The sequence below is a fragment of the Lampetra fluviatilis genome, chromosome 52, assembly GCF_964198595.1.
Source record: "Lampetra fluviatilis chromosome 52, kcLamFluv1.1, whole genome shotgun sequence".
Lineage (NCBI taxonomy): Eukaryota > Metazoa > Chordata > Hyperoartia > Petromyzontiformes > Petromyzontidae > Lampetra > Lampetra fluviatilis.
The window spans coordinates 3,381,495-3,408,090 of NC_136326.1; the positions used below are offsets into that span (position 1 = coordinate 3,381,495).

The window sequence follows — 26,596 nt, forward strand, 5'->3', positions numbered from 1 at the left end:
CCTGCACGGTTGGCTACGTACGGTGCGAAAGAAGTTCAACATACATACAGATCAGGAATGTACTCTTTGGTTCTTTCGGTAAAGTCACGTAGATGAAAAATAAAAGTAATACAAATTATAAAATGAAAATAACTTAATTAAATCACGACGTTTCGTGATTTAATTTAGTTAATTAATAATAAAAATAATAAAATGGAAATAACTAAATTAAATCACGACGTTTGGTGATTTAATTTTGTTATTTTCATTTTGGAATTTGTATTATTATTAATTTGAATTTTTCACCTACGTGGCTTTACTGAAAGAACCAAAGAGTATGGATCCTTGCAGTCACGAAAACTTCAAATCTAGATCAGGAATGGTCTCATTTGCAAGAGTGACCTGGGTCATGGGAATGACGAAAGCAAAACAAAGAAAATAAAGGGCAGCAATGAAGAAAATAGCAATAGGAGCAAAAGCAGCAGTCACTTTGAGAAATCAAAAATATTATCATTTGCATTGGTGCCTGGATGCCAGTAATACGTTGATGGAATCTTAAGGAGATATTTGTAGTTATTATATCTATTGAAAATAGTTTTACCAGATAAGGCCCACTAAGCTGCCTAGCTCTTTTTCACAAGCGACCTGGCCACAAATGAAAGCTCAACAAAGCGACTTTATGTGGAAATTTAAACAAGTTACCTGCTGTAAAGGGATGCCTCAAAATATAGAGGGAAAAAACGGGAGGACTCGGAGAAAAATCCAAGCAACCACGGGGAGAACATGTAAACTCCAAATATACAGGTATCATCAGTCGGGATTGAACCCACGACTTCCTGTATACCAGGCAAAGGAGTTAACGTCTCGCCATAAGACATCATCATTGGCAAACTACGGAGACATTCCACTTCAGCTGCGATATTTTTTTATGCAACCGGCCATCAGACTTATCAGCGTTCGCCGATGAGATCTCAGCGCCGAGGAATTTCTTGCCACTGGGAGGAGAGAGATAAGCGGGTACCCTTAGCCCGAGGAGAGGTGCTCGCGTTCACGTAGGCACTTTGAGGCCATGCGATTCGCCACGACTATTTTCGGGTGACGGAATTTGGCATGACGATTGCACGCCTGCGAATACTCGTATGATGGGGGAGGTGCGAGGGAGGGGGAGGGCAGGTTGGGAGTGTGGTGAAGTTATTTCATTGCCTTATAAAGGTCTAGCGGCCTGGGTTTGATTCCTCTTCCGAGACGTCTGCCCAGTATGGAAGAGTAGGCCATGTACCCGCATGAGTGGCCCTCTCGTGCTCGCTCTCGTCGGCGGGTGCCCTTCCGCCAGCAGTGGTGTGGAGCAAGCAATTGCAGGGCTGCACCTTTACCGTCACCAACTCTGCTACCACGATGGGGGGGGGTCCCACAAACGTAAAGCAGAGCCTTTCCTTGGCTTCCACTTTGAGACGACTCCTGTTGCGCTTTCGGCCTGTCCTGGGGAGACGAGGAATTTGGAATTGCTTATATGTACAGCAATCGCGCGCTTTCAGATGCGCTTCTGTGGCCATCTGGAACGCTCTTCCTTCCGATATTGCTTAGCGACTGGAGCTGTGCACTTCTAAATGATCTAGATTGAAAACTAATTTCTTTAAAACTGATTTTCATGGTGTAGTTGTCCTTCCACCCTTACCTCCGATTAGCACGGTTGGCTACGTGCACTGCGGGAAAAAAGCTTCTCCATACTCCATACGTGGAGCAAAAACATCAGGGGGGAAATTAAGCTCTCTGAGCACGTGGAGCAAAACAGAATCGGAATATTTATTTATACCGGAAAAATCCAATGAACTATGAAGCTCTTTTTCACAGATTTGAACAACATTACAACAACAAACAATACAAAAAACATGGCAGGAGTGCAAAGGACAAGAAAGGTAAACAAATCACATGCGCACATACAAATAAAAGTAAGCCATCCCCATCCTATCAGACGTCGTGCCGAGCATACATCGAAAAGCTTCTTGGCACGACCACGAAACCCTACACAGCAAAGAGGGACTCAATTGAGAGTCACCCATTTTTGCAGTTAATTGGAGGTTATTAAGGACATCAAGATATGAAATATCTTGGGGAAGGGCAGGGCGGGCAGGACTAGAGGTGGAGTCGGAGATGAGGGGGCAGGGCGGATGCCACAGTGAGCTCGTCGGAGTCTTCGGGATGTGTGGTACCTTAAAAACAACATCAGCTTCACCAAAAAAAATAGCAGTTTCCGCTCAAAACAAGCACGAGGCAGTGCTCATCTCCTGTTTACAACCCAGAACCAGTGGTGTAAAAACTCCACATTCCTATGCCAAGGGTGAGAATATCCATAGGAAAGCCACTGATGACGTTCCCCAAATTGGCATTTATTTTATCGTGATCAAGTGTGGTTGACCGACTGCACAGTTGAAAATGATTAGTTTGTCATAAAGAGATTTTTTAATGTGACATAATTGCAACAGTGCTGTAATCTATTATCTGGGGATGAATCCATGGCAAGTGCGTGGTACGTTCGATCGCCAACAGGATTTTTACATATTGCGTAATAGAATAAACCACCTACGTACTGATGGAAGGACATGTATTCTGCCCCGTTCATAACATTCACATTCCTTACCAAATCACCCCGAATATACCTGATCTCATCACAGCTATGAAGCTAAGCAGAGTTGATCCTGGATAGTGGTTCGATCGGTGACCACCTTGCATGCCAGGTTGTCATTGGCTGCCGGGCGAACTTAGCGGGCAGCAAAGGGCAGTTCAGCAGAGTCCATCATTGTGCTGTGTTTTCTGTGCTCCCCACCTGCACCTGTTTGTATTGACCAGCATAGTCAAGTACAGGGACTCATCTACTTACGAACTTTCAGAGATAAGGACAAACCTGTCCGTATGTCCAGTTGATTGTTTGGCCCGAGAGTCGTAAGTTCAACCACCGCGCAATAGATGACGGCGGCATCTACATCTGCAGAACGCGAAGAATCAGTGGCATCTACATCTGCAGAACGCGACGAATCAGTGACATCTACATCTGCAGAACGTGAAGGATCAGTGGCATCTACATCTGCAGAACGTGAAGAATCAGTGGCATCTACATCTACAGAACGTGAAGAATCAGTGGCATCTACATCTGCAGAACGTGAAGAATCAGTGGCATCTACATCTACAGAACGTGAAGAGTCAGTGGCATCTACAGGAGATTACATAACTTTTAGAGCCATTCCCTGTGTTTAGTGTACATGCCGTACAACATGTTTGGAATCGACAGGGGTAAAGTTGTACTAGGAACAAATCGACTTACGAACAGACCTCTGGAACCTAACTCGTTTGTAAGCAGAGGAGTTCCTGTACTGTCTAACAACCCCCACGACCCTCACAGTGTGGAGAGGTCAATTTCCAGCAGTGGACTGACGGGACGGGCCTTGTACGTAAAAAAACTAAAGTTAACGTCGGAGCGATCGCACGCTAAATTCAGCGTTGACACGGTGCTCGTATGTTTACAGCCCTTAGCCATTGGTGGTAATTCCACATTTCTAGGACGGGGCAGAGTCTACCTAAAGGCACACCACTGTTGACTTATTTTTATAGACCCCAGCTGAGAATTGAACTCACGGACCTTCCGATTGCAAAAGCGGCTAACCTTAACGGCTGAGCCACTTGGCCAGATCAAAAACAGTAACATGTAAATATTTACGTGCCTTGAAAAAAAAGTCTATTTTTAAAGGGCCTTACATTCACCATGTGTTCATAAGCAATGCTATGGTCCCTTAACTAACCTCTGGCACTCACTCTGCAGCCTTGGGGAGAAAGAAAGAGTACATTCTAACCTCCAGTTCTCTGCATGGCCAACTTGTAAAACTTGTAAAACGTTCTTTTTCAAGCGAGGGCTGGACATTTGTAAACAAAAACGCACGCGGCTCGGTAACAATGTCAATAAACAATTGATTCGTAATCTTTTATTTCACTCACTGTAGACACATGCACCGCTGTCGTGTGCATTCAAACAATTTATGGTCAACTTGTGTAGGTTATAGGATCGTAATATGTAACCGTTACGTGGTGCCAATTGAGTGGATGAGATTGGTAAAAAGCTGTTGAAAAAGTCATCGCATTTCATTAGGTTTTTTTACTCAATGAAGTTGTGAGAATTAAAAAATTTTGCCCTGATGGTCACATAATGGCACATCTTCTGCAGGTGTGGGTGGGGAAAATGCGCCAACTCACTGGGTCATTGGAGGTTCAGAAGTAGTTCTGGGATGTTTCCTTCCACGGGGCTGTTCTCCGGTCCACAGGCTGATGATGCACTGCTCTGGGAGAGTTCCGAATAGACACGTCACCTCATGACACCGAATTACGACAAGTGGAATAAAACGGGGGGAAAACATGTTTGAACCGAACAAGAGACTGAAATATTATTGTCCTCTATGCATTTCACTCATACCCAGCAGGATGTCGCATGAGGCATTAGGCTTTGACGCAGACCACGATGATACTGGCACACCGTTGTTGATTTTTTATTTTTCTGCTCGTTGTTTTCTATTTCGTAGCGCTGAGGGTGCACGCCTCATTTAGCCGGCTGAATATCGCCCGCACGCTTGCCCGATAGGCAGAGCGGGTGGGAGCTTCACGACACACTGACTCTTTGGCATTTTCACCTGATATGGCCTCCTGCACAAACACCAGAGTGGCCCTGATGTAGGTCGCAGCGTAGTAGTAGCTCTTTTACTAGGCCAGCTGCCGCCTCTTTTTCCACTGCAACTGAACCACGCCGAGGCCATTAGCCAGCCTAGGGCCCAGCTTGGTTTTTTGTTCAACTGCAGAAGCCAGGCTGTGCTGCCTACGTCACACGCAATGAATGACGCGTGTACGCGACGCAGTGATGATTGTGTACGCCACACGCTGTGAAGGAGTAGAAACGTGTGTAGTCACATGCTGACGGACGTAACTCCCAATGAACTAGCCGAGATCCTGTAGACATGATGCGTTGACCGCACCTCCAATGAGTACGGTTGGCTACGTACAGTGCGAAATAAGTTCAACATACATGCGTACGCACATACGTTGACACCGTGACCTCTCGGCGTTCCAAGATTAAACGTAGGACGGTTAAAGACGGCGTGTTTGAATGCCCTCTTCCGTAACAATCGTAACACTTGCACGTAAGTCGCGCGGTTGTTTCCGTGACCGTGAACATTGGCGGTCGGTGATGGAATGCTGCAGTTGCCGTGTGTGTGTGTGTGTGTCCCCTTGTCGCCAGGCCATGGTGGCCTGTTACCCAGGGAAAGGTGCCGGCTACGTTCGCCACGTGGACAACCCCAACGGGGACGGTCGCTGCGTCACGTGCATCTACTACCTCAACAAGAACTGGGACAGCAAGGTGGGTCGCCCCCCCACCGCACCTGTTGTTATCTCCACTCTCCCAGTGAGGGCGGGTCGCATGCGTAATAACAACAACATCAACAACAATGACAAATAACAACAATAACAACGGGCCGTGTCCTTGCTTCGTCCAGGAAAGCCTCGCTGAGAGCCCGAGACTCCTTTCTAGCAGACCTGGCCATAGGGATGCATGGCCAATTGCATTAACTCGTGTTTGGCACGTGCTCATAAACTTGAGCACATGTGCATACGTAGCCCCCTTTGTCTATCCGCTGCTGGATGATGACCTCCCAACGCTATGCGGCTCATGGGGGTTATTTTACCGTACTTTACCACTCTGGTCAGTGGAGCTTAGCATAGTGAAGAAATTAATTTCGTGGCACTGTCCTCGGCTGCACACGATTAGCCCCACCGCCTATAGCACCTGTAATGCGTGGTATTCCCCTAAGCGCTGGCCAAACCCCTAACCCTGCTTGACTGCTGAGATGTCATGATGTCATATGCGTTTTGGGTGGATATGGATTGACCCCAACACGAGCCCAATACTTGGTGTGGCAGACCTGGTGTATGCAGACCCCCTATCAAAATCACTGATCCTCAACCCACTCCCCTTACCCTACCCGACCCCCGTTGACGTTCTTTGCGCACATTCTAAATGTATCCTGCACGGTATTCGTGTCGCTCAGGCATGGGTGGTGGGCATGCACCTACCCACGGTTTAAGAGCCTCTGTGTTAGGATGTGGCGGAGGAGGCTGACTTGCACAGTTGTGCGTGCAAGTCTCCACAATGCATATAGTGGGTGGGAGTTAGGGGGGAGGGGCGAGTGGGGAAAATCTTCTACCCGGATTTTTTTTCCTTGATTTCTTTAAACATTTATTTATTTTCAAATGGGGGGTGGGGGGGGTCTGGCATATTCTGCCAAAGGAAAACAACAATTTGGTGAGAATGTAAATATACATTGGCAAGCCGTAACCACCACAAATGTCAAAGGGATTCGGTGCAATTTTCAGTTTGGTGCATTAATCTGTTACAAAAAAAACACCACGTGGTAATCCATTTATAAATAGCCCACTCGAAGAACAACAACAACAAGAATAATTTTAACAACAACTCAATAGATTTGTCTATAATGCTGCGGCCTTCAATGCAAAAATACATCATAGGTGACTTTTCAGGAAATGGCCCTTGTGCTATGAAGAAGGTCCATTGCCTGAAACGTCGCCTGCTACACATTTATTTCCATTGAAGGCCGCAGCGTTATTGATAAATGTGAGTGAATTATTGTTGCTGTTGTTTGTTGTTGTTTGTATATTTGTACACCACTACCCAAAGCAGCAGCAGAAAAAACAAATAATTTGTTGACAAAAAAAATCGCCTCCATCAATCTCATACCTGTCAACTCATACGCTTTACCCATATTCTTGTACAGGGAAATTGAATTTTAAGGTCCATACGGCATACAGCCGTTTCAATACGGGCACAAAAAAAGTCAATTTGTTTATGTTTCTCCCTTGTGATGGGACTTTGTAGGATGAACGTTGAGATTTTATAAGGGCCACGGGGTGACCAATAAGGTCTGAATTGGTCTGTAAATAGGTAGGGCACTGGTAAGGGGGTTGACAGGTATGCAATCTCAATACACGTGTTAAATATTTTAGCACCATCCTCTGTAAATAAATATTTAGCCGTCGATCACAGCATATTCAATCAGCTGTGGAGAAATAAAGTAAGGGAGTCATTAAATATCAGTGGGCAGTGGGGTATCTGTGAATGGATCAGCCTCGATGTACATGTAAATTGTGTTATTGTTTTCAATGCCAGCCCTATATTTGACATCTTTATAAATTCACTTTGGGAGAGGCCTTCCTTCAGAAGTGGATTCAACAAAGGGCCGTAAATTATTATAATTTTTGTTTTTGCACCAACGTCAGACGACAATGTGCAACTGGTTGGCATTGTTCGGAACGATAATAGCTCCGCCTTTCTATAATGCCTCTGCGAGCACACACCACCGCCTTCACTCACCCACACTGACAAGCATGGTGAAGCATGGTCAAACAACCCCCATGACCCATCACGGCGTGGGGAGGCCCTCATCCAACGGTGGCTTGACAAAAGGGTTCGACACGTGCATTTGGTAACGTGTGTAGCATTTTCACGCCGCCACCACCACCACCATAACGTTGTTTGATGCTCAATAGCACAAAAAAATCCCTTCATTTCTGGAAAAACTCCTGCTGACGGGGTCCCAGTGTTGAGCGCCAAATCTCTCACATTTGTCAAAAGCACAACCATCTAAAGGTTCCAGTTAACACAAATGTGCATTATCAGGTCCGAGGGGTTATTTGTCCACTGCTGAATGAAGGACTCTCAAACTCTGTGCGGCTCGTGGGGGTTATGATACCGTACTGTTACCACGCTGGTCCATGCAGGGTTTGGTTGAGGTGGGGAATATAGACATTCGAGCATAGTACAGCACACCCTTTATTTCCCCGCACCTCCAAATAGCACGGTTGGCTACATCATACAACAACGTAGTCCCGCAGCAGCCTACAGCACCCATCCAAGCGCGGTCCAGGCTCAAACCGGATTGGCTTTCCGAGATGTGACGTAATCGGACGGATGCATTCCGGGTGATTTGGTCATAGAGCCCGGGGAAATATCGTACGCAAATTTTTCGCAAATTCATCGCCGCAAGTATGGATTTCGCGAGTTGTTTTGCCCCCGGTGAAAAGCCAATCTGTGCCACCCCTTATCTGCGAGCGATTGAAGGAAAAACAATGAATTTAGCTCCTTATCCATTAAGAAACAGGAAGGCCGTGCGCTGTTTACGCTATCTGTTCCGCCATCAGCTGCGATGTTGATCGCATCTCGCGTAGTGTATGAAAAACGCTGGGAATTTGCATGCACGGTGCAGAAACCGCCGACTGTAAACCGTCGCATCGGTTGTAAGAATTGTGCAAAACATTTTATTTTTCAATGCCAGCCAAGAATTTATGAGCAAGGGCTCACCTTGAAGTCACTCTGGTTTAAAAATGCGTACGATCCTCCCAAGTATGTTTGTGTTGTTCCGCATGATGTGTCATTTCTCTCCATGTGCTGGGAGCGTCTTGAGGCATATGAATTTAATGATAATTACTATTTGATACATTCTTGCCATTCTTGTAGTGCAAAGCTCTCGCGAAGGTGCTATGTTTGACAGATGGGTATGGTCTGCCCGTAGGTGCCATTGATGCTATCTGGCCTTATTCTAACCACTAACCTCCGCTGTTTTGGTCGCATCTCAGCCCTGCACGGCAGCAACCTTGAGTAGCCGTGCGTGGAATTTTGGGACGTACGTGCGCGAAGGTTTTCTCTCAAGTTTGGGGCCGTCCAATAAGCCGTCACGGCAGTGGGAGATGATTGATGGCACATTTCCTCCCGTGCCTCTGGCAGCCGTGGGTGGGGTGCCCCCGTTGGGAAGGTGGAAGTTACGATGTTAGCTGCACTTGCCCAGCCTCTCCTCCGCACCCCCCTTCCACCCCCCTCCACCCCCCTCGAGTGCGCAAAGTAAAAGGCTTTCTAACGAGTCACCCTCTAACGTCACAACCCCAACCGGCGATTGGGGTTGTGACGATTTGAAGCGTTGGGATCGTGAGCGCAAGAAGCAATTTTAACAGGTGAATCGATGCATTTTTTTTTATGGCTTGATAATATGAGTAGTAGGTTTTTACCCTTATAAACTGGTACAAAACTGACACCTTTATTCAGGGCATCATGTTTGCAATAACCACAATACAAGTAGTCAAAAAAGCAAACAAAAAGAAGCAACTCTGATAATGATAATAATATGCACTGTCCTTGAAGTTGATTGGTCCACACCCGAGACGGCTTTCTTTAGAGCCTAGTCCCCATTGGTGTTGGACCAGATGACACCAGAAGGCGTACAACTCAAACACAGTGCAATATCAGAGTCTTGAGAGCTCGGGGTGTCAGTTTTGTACCAGTTTAAAAGGGTAAAAACCTACTACTATATTTTGCCACTGGTAAAAGAGATCTCATAGTGTTGATAATATGAATCGACCCAAACTACGGTGATACCGTAATGCATGCTTGTAGGATTCACCGCAAAAAAAAAAAAATTGCATTTGACTGCAAGTATTGTGGTTAATGTAATCATGATTCCTTGCAAAAGGTGTCAGTTTTGTTGCCAGAAAAAAGGGGGAAAACCCTATTAGTATAAGAAGAATTGCATCGTGTAACGCGCCAGACAGCATTTGCCCGGAGGCGTGAGGAGGGATCGCAGCCTAGTGGGAAGGCAGTCACACGAAGAGCCGGTGCCAACAATTGCCCAAGCTCTGCGGTTCTCTACATATGTAGATTTTTTTAAAGTCAGTTATTGAGCACATGCCAGTGGAAACACGCACCTTCGATTAGTCTGGTTGGCTATGTACTGTGCGAAAGAAGTTCAGCATAACAGCAACTGCCATTCGCCACTAAGTGGCGGTGATGTCACCACGGGGCTTGTGCCAGGCTATGTAAGACCACTTTAAGACCACGTGAAGTGTCGAACGCCCACTGGCAGGAGGGCATGGGACAGAACCAGGTACCATCGGTTGATCGATCTGAGATGACTGACTTAAATGCGTACAAAGCGTCGGTCCCCGTGCTGAAGAACGCGCTGCGCGACCCGAAAACACATCGGAGAGCTGCGTGGCACTTAAAACTCCCCAGGGTACACGCGCACACACAAGCACGAGGCATAGGTTGAACCACTCGTGCGCCGCCACGACGTCCGGCCTCGCACAAAAAGAGGAAGAGAGAGAGGGGGGTGGGGGGAACTGCTAATGTGAAAAAGAATGTCCAAGCAAAACAAATAATTGGGTGCGAGGAGGCTCTGAGCGGGAGCTGCGTGTGCCCGGCTTACGTGCGGGACCGGCTCGTACCCACGTCACCGATGGAAAGATTGCGCGACCGAGAGATGGGATCCTAAGGTCAGCGAGGACATGGATCCCCGCTCCCACGCCCCCCCCCACCTCCCAGGGCCCCGTGCCGCTGCCCACTCCGCATTGTCTTCCTGTCCCGGCGATAGGAGCTATTACACCAATTGGCGACTCTAATTGGTGTAATAGCGAAGAATCCGAGTGGCCCTGGCGATAATAATTCTTTCGAACTGCTTTTTGTGTAAAATTTGTTGTCCTTCCCCCGCACCTCCGATTAGCGCGGTTGGCGATGTATGGTGCGAGCGAAGTTTAGCGTACGTACATACGTCTGAGCGACTGGAGCGAGCGATATCGTTAGCACTGTGTGGGTATTCGTAGCTTCTGCTGGATAGCCTTGCAGTGTGTGTGTGTGGGTCCACACTTCACTCCGCGTTCCAGGAGGGAATGGATGAATGAGTGAAGAAGCTCCCGGAACGCAGAGCGAAACGTCGGGCATCGTGATGAACACCACGCGGTACAACACGAAAACGCGACGGGGAGCTGTGGTTGTGCCCGTGTGGTCACACGAGACGAACATTCATCCAGCTGTGGTTTAAAATAAAATAGGCAATGACAAGTGGTGACAATTTTGTTTAGGTGTGTGTGTTTTTGTCTTTGTTAACTCAAATGAGTACCTGGTGCGGTGTGTCAACATCAACACGAGGGAGACAAAGGCGGCCGGGAGTGGTGCTGGCCACTCACACCCTCGTGTGCCGTGCTGACCTTCATAGGCGCTTGATAACAGCACTTGCCCCAACAGTCTGTGAAGCACTATGAGACATCTCCTTTACCAGTGGCAAAATATAGTAGTAGGTTTTTACCCTTTCAACTGGTACAAAAACTGACACCTTTATACAATGCCAGTGCATATCATTATCATCATCAGAGTTGTTTCTTTTTGTTTGCATTTTGACTGCTTGTGTTGTGGTTATTGCAAACATGATGCCTTGTATAAAGGTGTCAGTTTTTGTACCAGTTGAAAGGGTAAAAACCTACTACTATAGTCTGTGAAGCCTTTACAGGATATCTCTGCCTTTGTTTGTGTGTATATATAAGGTGGCCAGGTGCGGTGCTGGCCACCCACCCCTCGTGTGCCATGCCGGCCTTCATAGGTGCTCACTAACAGCACTTGCTCCTACAGTCTCTTGAGGCTATATGTGGTATCCTTGTCTTTGTGTGTGTTTGGAAACGGTGGCAGGTCCACGGTGGTGTGCTGCGGATTTTCCCCGAGGGAAAGCCACAGTTTGCGGACATCGAGCCCATATTTGACCGTCTACTCCTGTTCTGGTCGGACCGTAGGAACCCGCACGAGGTGCAGGCTTCGTACTCGACGCGGTGAGTGTTGAGTGTGCGTGTGCAACATGCAAAGGCGCGGTGCTGGAGCATTGCATCTGGAGAAAGAAACAAGTATAACCCGTAAAAACAAAGTTTTTCACTATAAATCCTTTATATACGTGGCGGCTAGAGTCCTCTCGTCCTCTGGCTTGAGATGGCTGCCACCTATGGGTCAGATGATTGCTTTGCACCATTAAGCAATTGGTAATTAAATATAATATTTTTGTCCTAAAAAGTGTACAATTTTGGAAAAAAAAATTCACGAACATTAATTGTCACGCACAACGAGTCTGTGTGGAAAATGTCAGCTCGATTGGATCACGGGAAGTGGGTTAAAAAACGACCGAAAGATTTGCATGGTCCTAAGCAAGCAAGCAAACTTAATATAAAGGATTTAAAAAAACCCAACATCTCAGAATCTCGCCCTGCTGGCAGACTAATGCCCACTCGTGGGCCGGCTCTGAGTGACCTTGTGCCAGAACAGGGACGGCTACTGTTGGGGGGGGGGGTCCCCTGGCTCCAAAAACAAACAAAATCTGTTTTGGCAAATTAGGGTGCGATGTCAGTATTATTATAATGACTGCTGCCCTCAAGGACTCCACTGGAGGGAGCTCACGAGAGCGCCCTCTAGAGGGTATATTGATTGGCCCACTCTTCCACACTGATCCGATGTCTTGGAAGAGCATGAAAAAAAAGTAATATTTGAAAAAACTTTTTAAAAAACACACTTTTATTAAATGTACTAGTAATGTAAAAACTCCACGACTCCAGGAAGTGGCCCCGAAGCTTGCCATAACGTAAGGGACCGTGACCAATTACAGCCAATGTCAGTTGACCGTGGCCAATTAGACTCAAGCCGAAACATAACATGTAAAAAAGAATGTTTAAATGTTTTTTTTATATTTTATGATAGAATATAGTATTGTCATCAGTATGACATAAGTATACCAAGTTTGCAGTCGATACCACATTGGGAAGTGGGTTAAAATTGAGTTACAAGATTTGAGGATACGACAACAACGACAACAACAGACAGAGTGAGTTAAATGAAAGCGTGTAATAAGAATAGGTTTTACCCTTTAAAACTGATTGGCCTACACCAGAGATAGCCCTCTGTGTGGCCTCGTCTCACCCGTGTAAGATCGGAGAACACCAAAATGCGAACAGCACAAAGATGATGCAGCTATCAGAGCATTTATATCTCGGGGTGAGAAGCAATATCACAGGAGCCTTTTGCCAGTATGAAAGACAATGCATATATTATCAGAGCATGTTTGCATGGTCACCAAAAGTGATTTAATGCAGACTTGATTTCTTGCAAAAGGTATTCCTTGGGCGTTTGAACATCTTAATCCCTGCTGTATTGCCAGAAAGGGTAAATCGTATTCTTGTCTTGGAAGAGAAACTAAACTGTGAACTATTTTTATTCTACCAGGTAAGACCGTGATTGAACTATATCGCTTTTTTTCAGAAGTGACCTGGCGAACAAATGAAAGCTCAACAAAGTTTAGATTCAAAGCTTTCGTGACTGCAGGGATTCATATTCTTGGTTCATTCACGTAGAAGGGAAATAATAAAATAATAAAAATAAAACATTATAAAAGTTCTAACGACGTTTCAACGAAGTTGCTTTATCAATGTGGGCATGTTTCTAAATCTGAAGGGAAAACCCACAGGACCCGGATACATTTCCATGCAACCACGGAGAGAACATGCAAACTCCAAATATACAGGTGTCAGGGTCGGGATCGAACCCACAACCACCTCCTGTATACTAGGCGAGGTAGTTAACATCTCACCACCGTGGTGCCCCACCATGCAAGATAGGAGTACCCACACTATATCCAACCACACATGCGACCTGCCGATTGACCGTAGTAGTTTCCTATTTATACTGCTGGGTGGACAGGGGTGGGGTGGGGGGGACATTAATAAAATTGCCCAATGCCTAAACTCCCGCAGCAGGAGTTCAAACCGTTGAACTCTGGATCGCACGTCCAGTGTGCTGACCATCACACTACGGACCCAGATTACACCTCGCGCGGTTACCGGCTATTCCCTAAGATCCGTACAACGGACAGTCGGGCTTGGCAGTCGGGCGCCATCCCCACGAGGCTCGATCCGTACGCAGTTGACGGCTCGATTCTTGCAGCCTCCTGGTGTTTTCAGAACAGAGTCACGTGACCCGCGGGGGGGGGGGATGCTCATGATTATGCCAACACTCGTTTTGTTAACAAAATGAACACTCTTTTCGCAGGTATGCGATTACGGTGTGGTACTTCGACAAAGAGGAACGTGCTCAAGCCATCAAGAGACACTCATTGGGTGAGTGTGTGAACCCCCCCACTCCTGGGCCAATGTTGAACGCTGTGGCTGCTGCTGCTGCTGCAACAAATGCATGATTCCTGTTGTGCAGAATCGATGCAGTTGCTGCTATGAGTATGATTAACTATTCTCGACTTGAAGTTTTCGTGACTGCAAGGATCCATACTCTTGGTTCTTTCGGTAAAGTCTACGTGACTTTACCGAAAGAACCAAGAGTATGATGAACTAATTATGAGTAGGTGGCACGATGGTACCGCTCGTGCCTCGCAGGAAGAAGGGTCTGCATTCGATTCTCAACTCCCTTCTGTTCTGCGTGGGTTTCCTCCAGGTTTTCCGGTTTCCTCCCATAGATTAAAAAAAAACACACACAATCTAACAGCAGTAACATCTACCCCCCTCTTGTGAAAACCTGGCAGGACCCTCCTGCAAAAGAACTATTTTTTTTTTATTTTACCAGGTAATGCCCACTGAGCTTTTTAGCTCTTTTTTAGAATCTGAATATGTATTTATACTGGAGGATAGCTCATAGAAGTGACTTATCACGTGGACATTTATTGCAACCAAATAGCCTAAAATCACGTGTCTAAATGTGGAGGGAAAAACCGGAGGAGCTGGAGGAAAATCCACGTGACCACAGGGAGAGAGACATCGCAAACTCCAAATATACAGCAGGCGACAGGTCAAGATGGAAGCCACGACCTCCTGCATACCAGGTGGGGTAGTTAACATCTCGCCCCCGCGGGCACCCTGCTCACTGAGCCTTGAGACTCGGTGAGGCTTTCCTGGGTAAATATGCAAAATAATAATATGAATGAGGTTACCATTTCACAATTAACAGTTCAGTTAGGCCATGCAATTATCTGGCCAAGTTTGTGTTTAATGACCCTCCACCACCCCACGTAGCCAAACAAATAAAAATGGTTGGTGCTGTCCCAGGCGTTGGAACGCCACAACAATTATTTTTTTCAGCCCACCGCTAAGTTGAAGGACAACTCTCGCAACCAATTTTTGTTTGCCTATGCCAGGCGTTGAAGGGTATTTCGACACATTACGAGGCCTACCCAAAACAATTCTAGTCATGAATCATGTTAACTGAGATTTAAAGCTCCGTGCTAAGTTGATTAGGCTTGTTGCTGCTTGTTACTGTTGCTGAGCTTGATGACGTTGATGGCAATGGCGTTGATGGGACTTAGCAGCCGTACAGCTGTTTGCAGTCCGCAATAGATTAGAGCCTCGTCCACAGTTATAATCACCGGCGGGTAATTTTTTAATCATTCCCCCTTAATTGACTTAACCAGCACTGACCGTCGTAGTGAAGTATGGTCAAACAACCCACACGACCTTCACGGCGGGGAGAGGCCTTCATCAAGTCGTGGATTATCGAATGGTGATTAAAGTAAAATAAAAAATAGTGATGGTGGCGGTGTTGCTACTGCTGCGGTTTAAGGAGTGTGGGATTTTTCCATGATGCATTTCACAGCTGGGTAACTGCCGTAAGTTGGCTGCAATCCATCCTGCGTTCGCCAACATTCTACGTTTGCTCACAAACACAATAACCCGTTCATGCGTTGAAGTGCGTTTGTAATTATGCTTTTCTGGAGAACCATAACTATTACTGCAATCATGAGCAACAGAAAATTTGTAAAAAAATGCTTTTAAAAATTTCCGTTTTCAAAATGTTAATTTGTGTTTTGAGAGAGGTTATTTTTTAATTACGGGCACTGAGCACAGGCCCAAAGGCCCAAAACATCAAGCAATAGGCAACAAAGAACACGATTGAAGTCGTAGTAGTTACGAGTTTTCATGTTTATCGACACACATCTACTCGAGTAGGGGTCGGCAAACCAAAACAACAACAAGAGCCGTTTTTTTTCGAATTCGGTAAAAAACAAAAGACCTCAATATTTCAAGAGTTGCAATGGATGTGAATACGAGACGGTGTGGTCCTTTAATCAACGTCACGAAACCGTCCTTGATGAGCCGCGTGTGGATCCGGAGCCACAGGTTGCTGACCCCTGTCCATGGTGAACTGGACTTCCATTTTCTTGGTTCTTTCGGCAAAGTCACGTAGAATGGAAATAATAAAATAATAAAAATAAAACATAATAAAATAATTATCACAACGTTTCGGCCACAACGCAAGCAGCCGTCCTCAGGTGAAGACCAGGTCTGTCGGGGAGACAGCGTCTGAATGACGCTGTCTCCCCGACAGACCTGGTCTTTTATTTTTATTATTTTATTATTTCCATTCTACGTGACTTTACCGAAAGAACCAAGAAGATGAATCCCTGCAGTCACGAAAGCTTTAAATCGAAATTTGGACTTCCATTGTAAGTAAAAAAGAGAAAAATTACAAAATTACTGAGGCGTGTGAGATTTTGCTGGAGCAGTCAACACCTGATAACGGTTGCTTGTGTTGCTTCCGAAACGTCGTGATTTAATTTATTTTCTTTTTTTCACCTACGTGACTTTACCGAAAAAAACAAAGAGTATGGACCCTTGCAGTCACGAAAACTTCAAATCTAGAATTCCATTGTAAGCTCGACTCCCATGGTGAACTGGACTTCCATGGTCAGAGACATTTTTTATTTTATTTCAAGAGCCACCACTGCAGTCCTTAAAGAGCTGCATGCGCCTCCAGAGCCGTGGGTTGCCGCCCCCTGAACTAGAGGGTGTGATTTTTACCTGCAGAGGGGAATTTTTAACAATTAAATTGGCAAAGAGGAATTGTCAGTGGCTTAGATTTATCCATTGGTCTCCGCTTAGGTTCACTCGGGTCCCGCGAGTGGTTCGGTTTACGTGAGAAGAGCCAAAGGTATAGAACAAGGACGGTATTTGAGGCAAAGAGTGAGCTTCAGAAGCTCCCAGCACGTGGGGGAGAAACGTCGGACATCGCGTGGTACGACCCCAAGACTGCGTCGAAGAGCTACACAGCACAACCGCATAGTTTCCTCCGTTAATCGCCATCAATCGATAGCTTGGTAACGATGAAAAAATATTTGGCGTGCGTGGAGAGATGGGCTGCATTGGGTCAGCAGCAGAGGTCGCAAACAGGTTTTGATTCCTTACCCGTACCCGTACCCGGCCGCACCAGGGTCGCAAACGGGTACCCGTACCCAGCCGTACCTGTACCCTACCCGTACCCGGCCGGGTACGGGTAGGGTACGGGTATCGGGTACCTGATTGCGACCTCTGGGATGAAGCCATGTTGCAGGCGCGGGTGGGTTGATTCTAGGAACTTGAATTGTGAGAAGAGACAAGACGTTGGGAAATGAGTGACAAACAGTACTGACTCACGGCCTACCCGTACCCGGCCGCACCAGGGTCGCAAACGTGTACCCGTACCTGGCCGGGTACGGGTAGCCGGGTATCGGGTAGGGTACGGGTATCGGGTACCTGGTTGCGACCTCTGGTCAGCAGGGCCGGCGTTACTTGTGTGGCTACGTACGGTGCGAAAGAAGTTCAGCAAACATGTACGTTCAATAGCGTGCTTTGCGTATGTCTCTTAAGGGCCTGTTTTCTTTCTGTCGGCAGCTGCAGGAGAGAAGGACATGAAGGTGTCGCTGAGCCAGGCGGAGGCGGGGAACCAGCACACCACGCGGCCACCACAGAACGGCGCTAGTGACACTCGTGCGAGACACTGACCCAACGTCCCCAGCACTGTGTGATTAGCGACGTGACCATTTTTCCTTTCTGGTTTCTTCGTGTTCTTAGAAAAGGTGCAATTTTTATTTTCTGTCCGTGTGTCTAATTGTACAATTTTTTCATCCAGATTTTTACGTAATTATTATACATCCCAGTTTTAAAGTCAGATTATTATTGCTGCCATATTTTATGTTAAATGGCCAACATTGCAGGTAAAAAAAATGAATATTTGTAAATAGACTATAGCATAATAATAATAATACTTTGTATGCTGCTCATTTAATTTTAACTGATTCCAAACGATTCTTATTGGTTCCAATAGCTGTATTTGATAACGTTTTAAGAAGGAAATTGGTATACATTCCAGATAATTCTAATGTATGGCATTTCCGCATGAATTCTGAATAATTATATGTTATTCAAGCGACAGTTTTGAGCGACTGTCGCCGTGTCTAGAGATAGCGTTTTTATTTTGGACTTGAAAAAATCTATTAGACTTAGTGTTACGTGCGTACAATGCCTCTTTTCCACCGTACTAAACCCGCGCCGTGCCTATGCCGAGCCTAGCCCGGCGCGGCTGAAGAGGAGGCGCCGCATTTTTCCCACGGCAGAAGTTGAGCCGTGCCGCTGACGTCTCGCGCAATGAATGTGTCCTGTGAGGGGCCCTGCACTGGCTCAGCTCGTATGTGCCAATGGAAAAGGGGTAGTGTATATATTTTCAAACGTTGGCCTTACAATGCCATTGAATTTATATGGAAATCCTCGAAATGAATAATACATCATCACATAGGTCAGCTGCAAAAGAACTGCCTTAAAAAACACAACAGTTCGCTTTGGGATAAATGCAGTGTGTGAACAACACAATTTATGTCCGTGAAAGATGACGCACACGTTAAGCCAGGACTGATAGCAGCTGTGGGATGCTGCCGATATGTAATGGTTAGCACATTGAACTTGCTACCTAGTGAACGTTGGGTCGATCTCCTAGCGCGGCAGTTGAAACAACGCTGCAGATTTCTTAAATCCCCCGGCCTCTGTCCACCCAGCAGTGTTAAATGGGTTTACCACATTCGATTTTCCAGTACGTCTGGTCACTATGTACGTATGTTGAACTTCTTCCACGCAGTACGTAGCCAACGGTGCTAATCTGAGGTGCGGCGGAAGGACAACAAACTAAACAAAAAAAGTAGTTCTCAAGAAACAAGTTTTCAATCTAGATTTAAAAGTGCATAGCGGCAGTGACTTCATGATATCGTAAGGAAGAGCTTTCCAGACGGCCGCATAAGCTCATCTAAAAGCACGTGATGCAGTAACCGTCTTTGTTCGATGGCTAGACAAAAGTTACTGCGAGGATGTGTGGAAGAGTAGGCCAAATACCTTCTAGTAGATGAGCTCTCTAGAGCTCCCTCAATTCGAGGCCTTTTCACCAGCAGTGTCTTGGGCAAGAAATTTCAGGGCTGCACCAAACGGTGACTGTCGCATTATCTTATCTTGAGATTTGAAGAAAGATTTTGAGGAAATTTTTTTACGGAAACATTTTTTGGAGCTAACTTTTTTTTTTTACAATATGTAAATTTATATAAGAGATGATACATCTTTAAAGTTCGCATTTGAGGGAAATCGTCCGCATTGCAACCCCATGTTTGTTGTGGAATGTCCATATTCATCAGATGGGGGGAGGTTTGTGCATAGAACATCTGCTGGCAGACTAATGCCCATTTGCAGACCAGTGCTGCATTTGTCTTTTTCGCACACAGAGACAGCTGCCACTGGGGGGGGATCCCCTTGGCTAGACTGAAGCAGGTCATCTAAATAGTTGCTACGTGGTGCTTTGAGTGACGGAGGCAATTAAGCGGCATGGAAATGCGCAAATCCCTATCCTTAAAAAATGTACAATAATGTAAATACGTTGTATAAGAATGCAATGGATTCTTTAAAAAACCATGCAAAACAATAACGCAGGAAATAAAAACAAAAAATGATGTACATTTTTTTAATTGTGAAAATCTGTTTACAATAACAATGCTGTCGATATTTTAAACGTAATTGATGTGGCCGCATGAGTAGTATAATGAAACTGCAGCTGCATGTCCACACTACCGTATAGCATTATGACTGGGCACCCAGTCTGCTGTGCAAGATATATTCAACCATTCCGAGATTTACGCACGGTACAACGTTGCACATCTGACGCAGAAATGCTAAATAGGCAGAGATATATCGCAAACTGCTTTAAACAAGGGTCAAAAGCTTCACTGTGCTCTAGAAGTGAGCGAATGTACGCAAGATTAAGAATACATTTCTGTTTGTCAAAAGATTGTGTAATTGAACATCTGTAAAAACCACAGTTGCATCATGCTTCAAGTGCTGCATTGGGTGTGGGTGGTTAGGCGGCCAGGGCAAGATATACGATGTGACTACGTTCGGGATTTGTGACGTATCACCTGGAATCATTTTTAAATGCTGGTATTGATTTAGGGACCCAATCTTTGGGTACCGCCTGCAAATCCGGTCATTCTGGCGCCCTACGCTTAAACACCGGGAAGAGCGAGCGGAGTTTCGGTCGATATCTCTGGAGCAGAAATAAGGCAAGGGCTAACGTGGTTTTGTTAGAATGCATTAGGTTGCAGCATCATTTGGATTGAAGCACACCCCTTGGGAGCAAGGCCATGTGAGCTTATATCAGAAGTCGTGTGCTTATATCCAAAAAATGCCCATTGCCTTCCCCCCCCCCCACCAACAGTGTAAAATGTAAGGACGTGTTGCTTATAATACAACTGTGCTTGTATTACGTGTGCTTTAAAAAAACGACTTCTCATTGTAAAATATCTACGGTCGTGAGATGCGTTACCGAGTAGCGTGTCATCCAATCTTAATATTATGACTTTTGTACTCTGATGGGGGCTCGTGGATGAAGTGCACGTGACGAGAGCAGGAGTAAGTCAACTCGGTTAACTGCGATCGAGGAACGGCAGTCGGCCCGATTAAGATGTTTACATCAAAGAAAGTGCCATTATTGTGAAGTTGGCAGTGACCTTTGCTTCCAGGAATGAGAATACCCAACTACTTTGGTCCCACTGCCTGCTGTGTGGGAGATATCGTCGCGGTCGTGTTGTTTTTGGCTTTGTGGCAGATGTTTTTTTTAAATCTTCATGATATATGAAACAAGAAAAAACACGTGTTGTGCGCGTTAACGCAAGCATAAATATGCGTAAATAAATTGTGAGTCTGGTTTAGCGGAGACACGTTCATGGCTCCTCACGATTGGCTGGGGAAATAACTTTGCCTAACCTAAACGTTGTATATTTGTTTTGTTTAAAATCCAGTGGTGGCTGGTCGGTGTGGGTTTACTGGAGCAGCATCCCACTTTAAATGTTACTTTAAAGAGAAAGCGTTTGAAATATATCTTAATTTTTAAGTAAAAAAAAGTTAAAACCCCCATTTTAAAAGTAAAAAAAGGGCGAATTTAAAGAATTTATTTTGTTTCGGAGTTGAAACCATCCGGACAAGAATTGAAGAATGGGGTGCCAGATTCCGCAACCCCAGTAAGGTCCACATTGTGGCTTCTCAATGGCTGATTAACCATAAATACCATATCAGCCCAAGCTAATATCGTGGGTGTATTAACCATAAATACTATACATCGTCTGCTTCGCCGTGGACATTAGAAGTTCTTCGAAAAGAGTAGGGCATGGATTCCAGCGTCGCGGTCCACATTTGACAAATTTGCTGCAGACTAACTCAATTTGCAGATTAGAAGAGCAATCGACGCCACTTACTACAAAACTACTGCATACTTTGTGAGAACCTTGGTGATAGCCCTTTCGCTCCAAGAATGCCAAGAATGTATTAAGTGTACCAACGATTTCGTTTGAACGGCACCACCCCACCAAATGTGATCCAACAGCCGCCAATCTTACAAATATCAGTGATGAAGTCGTCTTCTTAAGTGATGAAGCTTTCGGTATAGGGTGTTTTGTCAATTCTGTGTGTGCTTTGAGACGGCTTTCCAGCTGGCGAGTTAAAACTACTAAGCAACATCGCTGTCGCCTTAGTGTCTTTGTATTGCTGATTAACTTGACATCTGTTTCACTTAGCGTAACGTTGGAATCTTGCCTGTTTGACGACCGTGTTTATGAATTGATCGAACTCAAGTTTTCATGCGGAGAAGGGAAAAAAAACAAGTATTTTGTAAAAAAAAAAGATGTACAGTTTTGGCACTCGTAATTTCACGTACATTAATGTCAGTATTGATCTATATTTTTGTTGCAGTAACCAATAAATTAGTCACTTTAGCGCCTTACAGGTGATCAAAAGAGAAACTCAACACGGAGTGATGAAGTGTTAGTGTGATTTCCGTCGTTGAAAGGCTCAATGCTATTTCAGTCGGCAGTTCCATGTAGATTGAATAGACGTGTAGCGAAATTAATCCAAGGTCGGTTCAGAAAATATACTACGTAACTATTTGATTATTAATATTTTATGAGAAAACGAAGTGATTTGATCCATGTACCTTTCTACCTGTAAATTATATATTGTACATTAAATACAATTTCAAGTCAACTTTCATGTTTTATCTGTTTGTGTAAATATATTTGTATTTTTTTTCCCTTTCGATTGCATCCTTGAAGCCCATGTTTACCTTGCCCTTATCAACCATGGTCGTTTTATACAGCTGGGCGATCCGATTATTCCGGTAATCGGTTATTCTGCCGGTTATCGGGTCGAACAAACGACTAATCGGATAACACGGACACACTTGGGGGGGGGGGGGGGAGGAAAATAAAAACACATTCCTGCGGAGGGAGCTGGTAGGAACGTTGGGTTGCTCGGTCAATGGCCAGGGTCAACGGCGGCGTGGTGTATTCCGCAAATATGGCCGACTGTGAGGGCGGGCACAAGCCGGCGTGAGTAGGTGAAACGTTGAGTTTTATAAGGGCACCACGGGGTGATCAGCCCCTCCCCACCCAGCCCCACCCTCCCCACCCAGCCCCTCCCCACCCAGCCTCTCCCCACCCAGCCCCACCCCTCCCCACCCTCCCCACACAGCCCCTCCCCACCCAGCCCCACCCATCCCCACCCAGCCCCTCCCCACCCTCCCCTCTCCACCCAGCCCCACCCCTCCCATTTTTGGATTCACGACGGACGAACGGACACAATAATCCCCTGTGGGCTGGTGGAACCAGGTGGTTCCTACCAGTAAGATTTTTTACTATCACCGTGACGCTGGATGAGAGATGATGGGCAGGACTTGATAAGCCACGTCACGTGGTTTTTATGGGGTTTCATGCCTTCAGGAGGCCCTATGTTTGGGATTTTTTTCCAAGAATAATTTGAAAATCGGGAGCACGTCCCTACTCGACAGCAAGAACGTCTCTTGTGCCATGCTTACTCCGAGCTGTGCCGTGCACGCACGCAGAGTGATTGATCATCGCTTTACAATGCCACAACAGTCTGTTCAGGCTAAAGAGGGGATCTTTGTACGTTGAACTTCGTTCCTTCTGTACGTTGCCGAGCGTGCGAATCGGAGGTGCCGGTACCCAACATCGATTAAAAGCCGGCAAGGTGTTGGCTTGCTCGGCACCACGCCCGGCCGCCTTTGTCTGTGTGTCCACCACTAACCCGTACATGATACAGACGCTGCGTCTGTGTCTACCACTAACCCGTACATTATACTGGTAGCAACCACCTGGTTCCATCAGTCCACAGGGGATGATTGTGTCCGTCGTGCATCAAAAAATAGGAGGGGTGGGGCTGGGTGGAGAGGGGCTGGGTGGAGAGGGGTTGGGTGGGGAGGGTCTGTGTGGGGAGGGGAGGGTGGGGCTGGGTGGAGAGGGGCTGGGTGGAGAGGGGTTGGGTGGGGAGGGTCTGTGTGGGGAGGGGAGGGTGGGGCTGGGTGGTGAGGGGCTGGTCACTCCGTGGTGCCCTTATAAAACTCAACGTTTCACCTAGTCACGCCGGCTTGTGCCCGCCCTCAGTCGGCCATATTTGCGGAATACACCACGCCGCCGTTGACCCTGGCCATTGACCGAGCAACCCAACGTTCCTACCAGCTCCCTCCGCAGGACAATGTGTTATAGACACTCTGTGTCTATGTGTGCCCTCACTGCACTGTGTGATGCAGCAACACGCATAGACACAGTGTGGAGTCACGTGACACGTGTGGTCACAGTGGTGACGTCACCGCCTACGTAATCACCGGAAGTGGTACCGTCGGCCCACAATGCAGTGGTGTTTGGCACGCGTCGGTTGCGCTCGATCACGTTTTCGTTAAACTTCTACTGACATCGTTGACAACAAGTCGTCAACATCGTTAGCGATTCGTTGTGAACATCTACAACTTGGGTTGTCTTTCTGAACCGTCAAAACGTGAGTACAGCTGACATCCCCCCACCTGCTTTGGTGCGACACCACGTGGTAGACACAAGGTGTCTGTGTGCTGCACATACACACACAGTGTCTACCACTAACCTGTACATGGCAGTCACGTGGTGTCTGTGTGCTGCACATACACATGCAGTGTCTACCACTAATCTGTACATGGTAGACACGTGGTGTCTGTGTGCTGCACATACACATGCAGTGTCTACCACTAACCTGTACATGGTAGACACGTGGTGTCTGTGTGCTGCACATACACACGCAGTGTTTACCACTAACCTGTACATGGTAGACACGTGGTGTCTGTGTGCTGCACATACACACGCAGTGTCTACCACTAACCTGTACATGGCAGTCACGTGGTGTCTGTGTGCTGCACATACACATGCAGTGTCTACCACTAACCTGTACATGGTAGACACGTGGTGTCTGTGTGCTGCACATACACACGCAGTGTCTACCACTAACCTGTACATGGCAGTCACGTGGTGTCTGTGTGCTGCACATACACATGCAGTGTCTACCACTAACCTGTACATGTCAGTCACGTGGTGTCTGTGTGCTGCACATACACACACACAGTGTCTACCACTAACCTGCACATGGTAGACACGTGGTGTCTGTGTGCTGCACATACACACAGTGTCTACCACTAACCTGCACATGGTAGACACGTGGTGTCTGTGTGCTGCACATACACACACAGTGTCTACCACTAACCTGTACATGTCAGTCACGTGGTGTCTGCGTGCTGCACATACACACGCAGTGTCAACCACTAACCTGCACATGGTAGACACGTGGTGTCTGTGCTGCACATACACAGTGTCAACCACTAACCTGCACATGGTAGACACGTGGTGTCTGTGCTGCACATACACACACACTGTCAACCACTAACCTGCACATGGTAGACACGTGGTGTCTGTGTGCTGCACATACACATGCAGTGTCTACCACTAACCTGTACATGGTAGACACGTGGTGTCTGTGTGCTGCACATACACACGCAGTGTTTACCACTAACCTGTACATGGTAGACACGTGGTGTCTGCGTGCTGCACATACACACGCAGTGTCAACCACTAACCTGCACATGGTAGACACGTGGTGTCTGTGCTGCACATACACACAGTATCTACCACTAACCTCTTAGGTGGTCCCCACCTGATGAAGGACGCTTGTGTTGCGCCCGAAACGTCGTGATTTAATGTAGTTGTTTTTCACTTTTTTATTTTAATATTATTTTCACCTACGTGGCTTTACCGAAATAACCAAAGAGTATGGATCCTTGCAGTCACGAAAACTTAAAATCTAGAATTTACCACTAACCTGTACATGATATGAGTCACGTGACGTGTAGAAAGGATAGTTACGTCACTGTTACGTCATCTCAGGAAGTGGTGACGTCAGCCCACAATGCAGTGGCGTTTAGCACGCGTCAGGTTGCGCTCCAATCTTCGCATCTTCGACCACATTTGCTTAAACTTCTAATAATATAGTCGACTAACATAGACGAAGTTAACACCAGTCGTAAACATCGACAATAATTTGTCGTTAAAATTTACAACTTTTTTTTTCAAACGTCAAAACGTGAGTACCCCGCCTCCCCGCAGACCTCCGTGTCAGCTTGAAAACAAAGACACACAGAGACAAATTTCCCACCTAAATGGCCCTAAGGGCTGTTAGTGAGCGCCTATTTTTGCCTACACGGTTAGGGGCCGTCCATAAATGACGTCACGCGATTGTGGACGATTTTTTACCCCCCCTCGTCACACGGCGTCACAAAGTCAGACCACCCCCCTAAAATATGACGCCACAAAGCTCTGCCCCCCCCCCCAAAAAAAATAAAACATGCTTAAAATCGCTTTAAACTATTGTCATTGTAGTGCGTATTTAATGTGGCGCTGCACTCTGATGTTGCAGGAGAAAACATTTATTAAAAAGTCTATTTAATTAAGTAGAACGTGTTGTCTATATTTATTTCAAGTTGCGCATTTTTATGTGACGTCACATTTCTCACCCCCCCCCCCTCGTCACACATCGTCACAAATGTCTGACCCCCACTAGGTGCGTGACGTCATTTATGGACGGCCCCTTGGCACCACTTTTGTATTACCCAGTAATGTTTATTTCCCCCATTTGCGGTTCGGTATAAAACACTTTTTAAAAATGCAACAGCCACACCGTTCTGTGAGATTGATAAAAAAAAAATGGAAATTGGCTTCAGAAGATATGTTCAATAGTGCCACTTATATTTTGATTTAAAGCTTTCGTGACTGCAGGGATTCATATTCTTGGTTCTTTCGGTAAAGTCACGTAGAAGGGAAATAACAAAATAATATAATATAAAACAATGTTTGTATTATTTTATTATTTCCCTTCTACGTGACTTTACTGAAAGAACCAAGAATATAGTGCCACTTGTATTTGGTTCTAGAGATGTTTTCTAATGTTGGTTGTGTACGTATGCAATACACACACAGTGTCTACCACTAGCGCGTGCACACATAGTGTCTATGCAGTATACACACACGCAGTGACCCGTATACACACACACGCTCTGTATATC

The 26,596-nt window shown here is 46.1% G+C and overlaps 1 protein-coding gene across 3 annotated transcripts in view; it reads left to right on the top strand.

Annotated features, from left to right (window-relative positions):
- The window catches only part of LOC144949091 (uncharacterized), a 45,685-nt gene extending 23,490 nt beyond the window's left edge, over positions 1-22,195 (top strand). For 2 of the 3 annotated variants that reach the window (XM_078878926.1, XM_078878928.1), the window contains exons 3-6: positions 5,255-5,374; positions 11,537-11,673; positions 13,931-13,998; positions 17,533-22,195. In XM_078878926.1, the coding sequence (XP_078735052.1) occupies positions 5,255-5,374; positions 11,537-11,673; positions 13,931-13,998; positions 17,533-17,642 (435 nt within the window). In that variant the 3' untranslated portion in view covers positions 17,643-22,195. The remainder of the gene's footprint in view (positions 1-5,254; positions 5,375-11,536; positions 11,674-13,930; positions 13,999-17,532) is intronic. The other variant, XM_078878929.1, reaches the window with a different exon arrangement.
- The last annotated feature ends 4,401 nt before the right edge of the window (positions 22,196-26,596 follow it).